Below are 11,339 nucleotides of genomic sequence, written 5' to 3'. Positions count from 1 at the left end.
GTCCCGGCCCGTTATTGGCTCGGGCCTCGGGCCTCGGGCCCGGATCGGCCCAATTACAGGGCCGGCTTTCTATAGATCGATTAACCAACGATCTATCGTCTCTATCGAGTCGTCTATCATAGGTGTGCGCGACTGCCGCGATACTCGCGAGTCGCGAGCCTGCATCTTGTCGGGATTGATCGATAAATCGATCTCGCGTAACCTCGGACTTCAGCTGTGATTACCGGTGCCGGGTGCCGGGTGCCGGTGATTCTACGGATAGTACGAATACTACAGATTCAAAGTTCGAAGACGCTCTCGCGTGCTCTTATTTCGCCGTCCTCGTCGGTCGTCGGTCGGCAAGTGCCGGTATTGTGACTATTGTGATCTGTTGTGATCCGGACCGCGATCATGGCACGGATCCCCAGCAGTGTTCAACGTTCAACGGACGAACGGACCTCGGCCCTTGGCCTCGGATCTCGGATCGCGCTATTATCCGGTGCCCGGTATATTTCTCTAAAGCTATACTGGTCATTGGACTTGCCAAAGGTAGGTAAATCACGTGCGTATCCCGTGACCCGTGACGGGTGCGTTGCCCCGCAACACGCGCCGGGTATCTCTGGTATCTACTCGGACAGCTCGGACTGCTCGCCGTCTGTCGTCTGTCCGGGTCCGACCTCCGGCCACCGGCCATCGGCCACCAAGCCCCACAATACCCGGACGTTAATTCAAAACAAATCATTACATCTGTGCGCAGTGCGCACACATATTTGCACATTTATTTATATGTAACCGCTAGTATACATATATGATGTGTGGTATTAAAGAAATTATATATTTGGATTTTTGCATAAAAAATGTTTATTTGAATAATTAAAATGATTAATTACTCAGACTTTAAATAATATTATAAATATAAAATATTTTTTTGCAACAAAAAGAGAGAGAGAGAGAGAGAGGGAGAACGGTATAAAGCAAAGGAATGTATTATAATGCATACGCGTTTTGGAAAGCGTATTCATGAGACGACGCTTTTATCATTTTGTTAAATACTTTTTAATCGAATAAGGTAAAACAATGAAATACCAAAAGGTAATACTTCATAACTTTTTTTATTACAATATGAAAATTTTCTATCAGACATGTCGACACAACATAAAAATTTTCTGTTAAAAAACATGTTATTATGTGTTAAATTGAATATTAAGTGGTCAAAGACATGGTGCGTAAAGCTTTAAGAGATGATATGAAAATGTAACGCGCACAAAACTAATGAAAGTATGGAATTCTATTATAAGAAGGAATATTAAAGTTTCTACACGTATACGTAAGAATTCGCCTACATTTGCATACACTGAGAAAAAAATACTGTTGCTTCAATAAATGTGGAATCCCGGGGTGCCAGAAACATAAATAGTTGATTCAATTGTATAAATAGTTGATTCAATATTTAAATAGTTGATTCAATATTTGAATTATTTAAACGACTACACTATAGTTGAATCAACTATTTATACAATTGAATCAACTATTTATGTTTCTGGCACCCCGGGATTCCACATTTAATTGAAGCAACAGTATTTTTTTCGCCTACGTAACGTATACGTAAGAATTCGCCTACATTTGCATAATAAATTCCGGTATTTGACTCCATCTCGCGATAAGAGTAAGTTACCTAAAAACGTGATTTACGTGATACAGAAGACAAAATATTCTTGATCCAGATGTCAACCATGAAACAACTACACAAAAATACAGAAAAAATTTAATATCAGTATGATGTAAAAGATATATCTTCTTTCATTAAGCTCTATTTTGAATAAAGTCAGTGTTTTTAGAAATTGACAGATCTTTTTCTATAAATAAAGAAATATACATGTTAGAGCTATATAATATGATATAATAATAATATTATTAAAATTACTATAATATAATTAATAATAGTTATTTAAAATTATTAATATTAAACATTATTATTAATTAAATATATTAATTAATTGAAAAATTATTAAAATGATTATGTTATTATACTATGTAATTTTGTTTTCAACTTTATTTAATAAAAAATGTAACAAATCATATGTGTATCAGCTTCTATAATAATACTAAATTTTTTTAATGTAAACTAGCGTGTTAATCTTTAATTATGGATTATCTTGTTTACGACGTAGCTCTTTTCGCAACAATTTTCTCTAGGCGATCATTGAATCGCAGCAATATAGAATTAATATAAAAATAGAATATAAAAATACATGAGCGATAAATATAAGAATCTCTCGTTATTCTTACACCTTATTATTTTTAGAATTCTCATTTGCTATTATTATATTTGTGCAATATATTAATAAGCTAATAATAACTACAATTGTGTGATTGAATTATAAATTAGAATTTATTTTCTGGATGAAGTAACACAGTAATTTAACAATATAAATGTAGAATAACAAATATAAAATATAAATGTCTACTATACACGTAACAAAAGTATGCAAAAATTTATCATTATTTATTTTTTTACATTTTGTGGTGCGCTATTACTCGTTGGACAAAAATTAATAGATTGATTTTTATTGCTATCTTTTTATAGATGATTTTTATCACTTTAATTTATAAATATACATATAATTTATAAATACATTGTATCGCGAGAGTCTGTCACACGTTTTCTTTTAAGTTTATACATTTTCTGTTTTTTCAGATGTCGATAAAGACATTACATACACATTTTCTATTTTACGAATGGCGAGTAATATAGAACATCTATTTTTAATTGAATTAATTTACTCGACTGTTGATACATTTTCACGTTTTTACTTTTTATGCATTATTTTATTGTTATAAAAAAAATTTTTACATTTATAAATATGTGTATTGTTAATTAGTTAAAGTTTTACATAATGCTTTTTTCTCTTAAAGAACTTAAAGATTGTAAGAAAATGTTCTTCTGCATTAATTCATTAATTCACGCAGAAACCATTAAATTTACAATATTATAATTATATAATTATAGTGAGAGAATTCATGGTAAAAAATACAAGAAATGGCTGCATCTAATTTTTAAACTGTAAAAAATCAATCTAAATTTTGTCAGATAGATAAAAGAAGAAAGACACAATAATGCTATCTGTTAGTAAACCTATACAATTTTTGGATAGCAATTTGAATAATTAATTGAACAATTAAAACCTAATGGAGAGAGATAACGTTCAGATAGATTACTATTCAAGTTTTCGATCCACATGAAGAATATACAACGATGCGAAAGAGTGTAAGAGCGTAAGAGTGTTGGGATTAGAGAAGGATAGAAATGCATGCAGCTTAAAATGCCTATCTCAAAGGAGTTACAGGTGGTTGAACGACAAGAAAGACACGAGAAAAAGAAACCACAAGCACATCGCCTTGAAGTGAAGGAAATCTATAGTAAGATGGGCACAGTTCGATAGTGCAATCGGATTAATGTGCAAATAATACAGATTGAATTCAAATTGGATAATGTGGACAAGAATATACGTATATAAATTGAATATATAAAATAAATGTGAGTATGTAAAATAAAAACTCAACGGAGGAGAATTTTATTGCACTTATATTGATAATTAATTTTGCAATAAAGAAAATGTATAAAATAACAGCAATATTAAAATAATATAATAAAGAAACTAATTGCGTCATAATTAATATATAATTTTTAATAATTTTTTATAAATAATATTTGAAAAATTTGCATTAAATTAAAAAAAAAGCAATCAAGAAAATTATTTTCTTTATGCAGTTTCATCTTATTCGCCACGATAATATTTAATAAATTGCTTTTTAATGCACATTTACATCTGACATTTATTACATGACAGTTCTCTCTGACAGTAGTTGTATAAATGTAAATTGTAATACATAAATACCGAGAAAAATACCTCTCAAATATTAAGAGATAAAAGAAGACGTTATCGACACAAGAAAATGCTATTGACAAACATGTCGAATGGGATGAAGAGAGAAATAAATGCTACGCGGTAAATATCAAATCAAATACGTAAACCTAGTCTCCATCAACAACAATTCGTACTTATTATTTTTTTTATTGCTAATATGCCGTGTGAAGCACGAAAATGTGTAAAAATCTTCCGGCCGCGGCGGGTTAAGAATCTGGAGAGCTTTTACGCTGTGCGCCACCGGCCACCGGCCACCCGCACCGCACCGCACCCGATATATCGCTGCGCTGGCGTGGCACAATCCTCCCCCACGACCCACGAAGGCACGAAGCAGATCCGAATCCATGGCAAAGGTGTAGTTTCTCCGTGGGGTAGCGCTCGTGGCGGGTGGCGCCGCTCTTCAATGTTCACGGTAAAGGTAAGGGTGGCTTTAGGGTGGCAGGCAAGCCCCGATTCCAGTGGATTCCAGGCCTCGGTTAGTCGTGCGAGGTGCGAGGGTCGCGCAAGCTCGTAAGCTCGTCGTCACCGTGCTCGTGCTCGTGCTCGTTGCCGCTGCCGCCGCCGCTGCCGCCGCCGCTGCCGCCGCCGCCTCAACCAGCCTCGACGAGCAGCTGTCAACGAAATTGCTGCCCGATTATAATATCTTGTCTATCCAATAACCATTCGACCGATTTGAGACTGGTAGGGATTCGGAACGAGAGGAACGAGAAGAAGGAGAAGCGGCGGAAGACGACGATGCCAAAAAACGAGCGAAACACGCAGTCGGATGCTTGGTACGCGAGATAGTGGAGAACACTCGACGGATAACAGTGGCGATAGTGACCAGTGATTTCGGCACGATTAGCAGCTTAATTGATCAGGTGCGGTATCCTGCTGATTCGCTGACTGCGCCGCGCGCGCGTCCGCCGTCCGCCGTCCGCCGTCCGCCGTCCGCCGTCCGCCCACCAATACCCTCTTCTCTCACCCTCGCAAACGCTCACGGCTCACGGTACACACGGTGCTGTTTCTCTATTTTCCCTACTGCTACTACTACCTTCTTGCCTATTCCGTTGCATGTTCGTTCGTAGTGCTCGTACACTTGTACCGCAGTGTCGGCTGATTAATGATATAGACGGCTGATTAAGAAACTTAGCACGTAGCGGAGAGGATCAGTCATCAGGGGATAACGCGACTTGGACCAATACAGCAAATAAGGCAAATATCCTGTCGCATCGATCGAACTAATCCGGCAATGTTTTCGACTGATTATTCATGTATGTCGTTTGCTTAGCACTTGACGGAGCAATCGAGCTATCGAGGATAAAGATATAAATAGATGTTCCAGAAGTGAATTGGCAGAATCTTGTCTTGATAGAAAGACTGCGAGAGACGAAAATCAGTTGGCGCTTTATTTATTCATGAAGCTTTCTTGAGAAGACGCGAGCTTCCCGATTCATTTTAAATACATAAAATTAAAGATAATATTTGACTGGTTATAATTAAATACTTTTTAAATATAATTTTACGAGGCTCACGCGACTTATTACTTTTCGCTGGCGTTTACGATTAACTCACTTTATGAAACTCCTTTCTCTCTCTCTCTCTCTCTCTCCCCCCCCTCTCTCTCTCTCTCTCTCTCTCTCTCTACTTTCGCACATAGTTTTATTTCTATATGTATATATCGGCGCCCCTCAAAATTCCTCTCTTCACGATCAATGAACTTGGAAGCCGAGCCGAAAGATAAGCACACATCTCGCGAAATAGTCGAGTTTATGGCTCGTCCAATGTGGATCGGATCGATATTTATGGTAAAAAAAACGTACATAAAAATCTTCGCTCGCGGTAACCAGAGCGTATGTATATACGACGCAGTCAGTTTGTCTTTTTCTCTTTCTTTTTTTTTTTTTTTTAGTTCCGATACGTAACCTTTCACACCTTTTTGCGACGTATGGCCGCATACTTTTAGCGAATTATGCCGGTATGTCGACATTACGATTCAACAGCCAAGAACTTTACTTTTTCTGCCGTAATGCGGATGAGAGTTCTTGCGGTTTTTGTACTCTCTCAATTATTCTATGCGGCCGTCTTCATAAATTCCGGCTAATTAAGTATACGCGTGCAGCGTGTTCTTTCACGATGAATGACCGCCAGGCCGGGCGATTCCGTCCACCTCGTTTCAACCACCCTCGTATTTCAAATTTCAGCCACTGAATACGTAATATGGTTCATTTGAATCGGGCAATTTTAAGTACGTGTTGCATTTACATGTAAATTGATCTCTACCCATCTGAATTAACTCTCATCAACCTATAAGTCATGTTTGCTATGACCTGATCTTATAAATATTAGTTGAAATTAATTGAGGATATAGCTATTCATTCTTTTAATTAGAGCTTATCAAACCGACGAGATTACTTTTAATTTATGTTTTATATATGATATGATTGTTAGGAAGAAAAGTAGAAAACAATGCATGCATATAGCAATATTTTACAAGAAATATACATATTTACGGGTACAATGGTGTATTTTTGTTAAGTTATATAAAGTGTAAGATAAAGGAAAGCGCGAATAAATAATAAATTATTTACTTAAGACTTAAGCAGTTTGCAATCAGTTTGCTGTCCGATCAAAATGTCTATCTCTTCTTAAAAGAAGTAACGCAAGGTATAATAAATACTTAGCGAGCTTTGTGGTCAGATCGATATATCTTAGCAGTGTATAATTAAACGGCATAATTAAACAAATTTCTTTAATGTAGTGTAAACATATTGTAATTAAAATTAACACAACGTAAAAGTTAACGTAAAAATTAAATTAAACACGAAACTCATATAATTTTCAATCCGTATTTGAACTGGATATTCCGTTACGACGTTTTGTTTGTTAACGATGATTTAAGAGTTACACGGGCATGAGTACGTTTCGAGTATGTAGTGTCAAGTCTCGTCGCGATATCCAATTTCAATGCGGAGCAATTATCGTGGGAGTGTGTTTTCGATATATCCGTTAGATCTCAAATGCCATCGAATTTATTGCAAAACCGATTTTAGTATTTCAAAATCACGTTTTTTTTATTATTTCACGCGTCTGTCTCGAACACGCGTGTGTCGAGCAGATCGACGAATGTTCGAGCTGGAGGGTTGTTTGTGCTCTACAATCTATACCTCGAGTCATCATGAGTGCTTTAGCTTTACTGTCGAGAGACGTGACCTAAATGATTTTAAAAGTGAGAAAAATAAATATAATCGATGCGTAGAATTCCCTTATACGTATAGAGCATGCATACAATATACAATGCTCTTGCATTCGAATTTACTGGTGTAAAAATAAGATTTTAAGAAGTCACAGACGAGTATTAATTCCGCAGAATAAAATTCCTAATCTTTAAAAGAGGAATATTTTAAAAACTTAAAGTATAAAAGTATAAATAAATAAAAAGACTTGAAAATATATGCATTTAAAAAGCGATTGTAGCTTCATTCATTTTAAAAAAGTCGAAAATTTTTAATTTTATGAAATTAAATCGTTTATCATACATTTTTCTTAATCTATTTAACTCCTCTAGGATCATTTAGCGGATTTATAAATTTGTTATAAACCTTTTTATCTATTTGTAAATTATAGATTTACTCACGTAATAAATTTCTCTGCATGGTTTTACTCATTTGTAATGGAAAATCAATGTCAACCATTTACAAGCTTGTTCATATCTTTTTATTTGTATATGAAACTGACAATAGAAGAGAAATATAATGGCATCGCCATTATATTATACCATATCTTATTTTTAATGAGATACTGATAGAAAAAAACACACATTTTGCAATGAAGACTGAAAATATTATTCCGTAAATGGCCGATAACTGCACAGTTTATCCCGAGTTTACCCCGAGTTTACCCATTAAACAAGATGTTCTCTTTTAAGCGATTTACACAAGTTTTCTTTATAACAACAACGTGATGAAGCGACCGAGATATAGCTTAATAAATGTTCAAATCATCCGATCGCTGACGAGTTACCTCTTTCATGAAAAATTCAACGCCGGGCGCAACATCGACGAGGAAGATGGATCTTCTATTTATCTTATTTGTAATTTATCGGCGACATATTATCATGTAACGCAGTTAAACAAAGTTTAACGAGTTTTACTTTGACACATTGACATACGCGAGACTTTGTAAAAATGACGTCTCTTTTACCTAACAGTCGCTTCGCTGAGCACAAGCTTACTCGGTGCGCGAGTCACTTTTATGTCGTACTAATTAATGAATATAATCACTTAATGCGTCGACGAGAGAAAACGAGAGATTTAGACCGAAGACTGAAATGACATTGAGCAATAAGAAGGAAAAATGAATCACATAATATCCAGACGTAAGCTGCAACACAGACAAAAATCGTGGAAAATATTAGTAAAACTAAATTCTAAAAAGACATTTTTAGCAAATAATGTTGTTACTAACTTTAGCAAACGATATTTCTTTAGTTTCTATTAACTGAGTAACTTGTGTGAAGTTTTTCACATATAAAATGCTAAAAATGTGCTAGATTTTATTTCTCAAATAACCAGCTTAATAATATTTCTTATATTTTTTTATAATCAACGTCATATAAATAATTATAAGAAAAAATAGGATAAAATTAAAATTTTATTAATTAGATATAGCTTTATATACATAATTTTAATTAAAAAATACGTTAATAATCGCTCACAATCAAATTTCAAGGCCATTTTAGCTGCTGCAACATAAAACTCTTCCGTATAAAACCAATATATTCTTCGCTAGCTTTACAGCCCAAAGATCATTGAATAGATAAGTACAATAGGTTTCGTGCATTTCCGGCAGATTGCAGTATGCTGTGTGTTAACGTTAGAATTGCAGAGTACCTATAATCTTCTCTCTTCCCTCACAAGCGATTCCGTTTCGAATCCCATTTGATGCATCGATACGATTTTAATCGATGTAACAATCATTATATAGATATAGTAAAGAGAAATGTAAATCCTTGAAAAATAAACTATATTTATAATATTTTGAATATTTACTCGATAGAATATGAGAAATCTCGAGCTTTCATTGCAACGGGAAACAAAATATAAAATTGCGATTAATATCGGACGCAGATATAAGTAAAACAAATGCGACATATGCGCGCCGAAGTTTGCCGAAAAGCGTAAATGTAAAAAAACACAGGCTACACTGGCTACAGCCAGCATATATATTATACATATAATCCATCCGTACGCCGTACGGTCGCATTTGTGCACGTCCATCGATTCGAAAGTAGCGTCGTCGTGTAGCGGAAACGTGTGGCGATATCAAACCGGGCGCAATACGACGTTCTATCGTTGTTGATGCGACGTGAAATCGAGTATCGAGGACGAGGATGCTTCAAAGCCGGACACAGTCCGTCTAAATCGGCATCTGCACTCATCTCTGACGCGCATGACAGACTCTGATAGAATTAAACCCGTGCTGTCTATAAGCGATATCGATATAACCGGTCGACTTCGCATTAAACTTGACCGAATGGGTCAGCAACGAAATTACGCGGCATAAAATGTCGTTTTACACGGTAAAACGGAAATTATAGAACACACGATGCTCTCTTCGGGAAGAGCAGGTGTTTGCACGCGACACAGATGCAGATGTGCGACACGCTCTGCGCGTAATTGCTCTCGCCCGCAATAAAAGTAAAAACTTTTCTACTCAACCTCCATATTGTTCTTTTACAATTTACATATGTCACTTTTTTCAATATCTCAAGATTATATTCTGTCCGTCTGTCTATCGACCGACTTGTATCGATAATAACGGATTCTAGGTACTGGTATATAGGTATAAGCAAACTTCAATTTGTATATTTACGAGTCATATACTTATTCTGTGACAGTTCGATTTTCCTGTTATTTTGAACCTGTCACTTTTTCTCGCATCCTTTTTCATTCACCACTATAAGAAACAATTATATAAAGATACGCATTGTCTAATAAGTTTTAAGAATTTCTCAGTCGTGAGGAATATATTAAGCATTCACTTTGCTAAATTCGACTTTTTTTCCTGTCTGTATTATAAAGAAGATGCTGTACTCTGTACTATAATCGCTAATCCATGATTTATTAAACTTTACGGTCGTTTCGGACATGTCTAATGCTTTCGTCTCAGCTATAATCTTTTAAAGTAAATTAAGAAAAGTTAGGTATACGTCAGAAGATCCGTATTTTTCTTCTTTAATAAAATAAGCAAAAATAAAATATGGAAAATTACAGCTCGTTTATTAAAATCCAGAGAAGAAAAGAAGGCTAATCCGATCCACGGTTATACTGATGTACAGACTTTGACCTTAACTTTTTATATTATTCCAGCAAAAAAGTGTTGAAAGAAATTCTCTCCACAGATATTACTGTATGATATATTATGTATTAGATGACACAAAATTCGTCAGCAATAATTTTTTTATTTTATTCAGAAATAAACATTAACTGAAAATAAGCGTGCAGGCATTAACATCAGCTCGTGGTGCTAACAATAAGTCATATCACAGTGAATGTATATATGTGAAACGGAACAGATCTCGCAAGATTTAGCTCTATTTTGAAATGCAACCAATCGACATTTGAATTTTATATATAACAACAAAACTTTCCTTTCTTATTTATAGCTAATCTGACATCTAGATTGATATAGCTAAAAAAAGTCTTTAATAAAAAATTTCAACCAATAATTTGTCAATTCGTAGAAGATTTCGAATTTTCAGATTTTGCATATATTGGTCTTTGTTCACGCAAAATGATGTAGTAGCTGCCATAGATATTATATAGACACGCTATGCACAGTTACAGTATGATTGCAGTGGCAAGAATGACTACATTATCTCGTCGTTGCAGCCAATCCTGAAATCCTCTCGACAGTATGCTCGTCTCTATATAAACTCACTTAACGCGTATGCAGGTTTCGCGTGTAAATTACAATTGCGTGTGATTTGCAGTTGTTATTCAATCGTTATCGTCCGTTGCACTCTGTCACTCTGTCACGATTTTTTTTTTTAATCAACACGAGATAATGCAACGACATTTATGAATGTTACGAATTACGTACATAAGTTAAAAATTACACGAGTTTCTTAAATTTAAATTACATTTCGGTGCCCTAAATCTCTGCCCCATGCTACATTGTATTTTCTAGTATATATACGGTCCAGTAAGCAACAGTCTATTTTTTGCCAAATAAAAAAGCTATAAATTTCCATTTCCTGCCATCACACCGGGCGCGGCGCGACAAGGGATCCCTTCCAGATTCAAGAGTCAACCACGGGTGGAAGTCCTTTGTGAAGTTACAGGCCACACAAGAACACAAAGTGATCGGTCGAATGGCTCGATGTATCGCACTGAATTCTTGCATTCGCTTTTGGTCCGTCATGCAAAACTACTCGCGAACAATGCATTC

The 11,339-nt window shown here is 35.4% G+C and overlaps 1 protein-coding gene across 2 annotated transcripts in view; it reads left to right on the top strand.

Annotated features, from left to right (window-relative positions):
- Positions 1-15: 15 nt before the first annotated feature.
- The window catches only part of LOC139779736 (uncharacterized), a 37,780-nt gene continuing 26,456 nt past the window's right edge, over positions 16-11,339 (top strand). Inside the window, exon 1 of one of the 2 annotated variants that reach the window (XM_071718213.1) lies at positions 16-528. In XM_071718213.1, coding sequence (XP_071574314.1) covers positions 391-528 — 138 coding nt within the window. In that variant the 5' untranslated portion in view covers positions 16-390. The remainder of the gene's footprint in view (positions 529-11,339) is intronic. The other variant, XM_071718205.1, reaches the window with a different exon arrangement.

This window comes from Temnothorax nylanderi, unplaced genomic scaffold (genome assembly GCF_030848795.1).
Source record: "Temnothorax nylanderi isolate EJ_2023f unplaced genomic scaffold, tnyl_v1.0 TNYL_tig0006_pilon, whole genome shotgun sequence".
Taxonomy (NCBI): domain Eukaryota; kingdom Metazoa; phylum Arthropoda; class Insecta; order Hymenoptera; family Formicidae; genus Temnothorax; species Temnothorax nylanderi.
The sequence above is the reverse complement of the archived record's forward strand: the minus strand, read 5'-3'. Positions and strand labels throughout refer to the sequence as shown.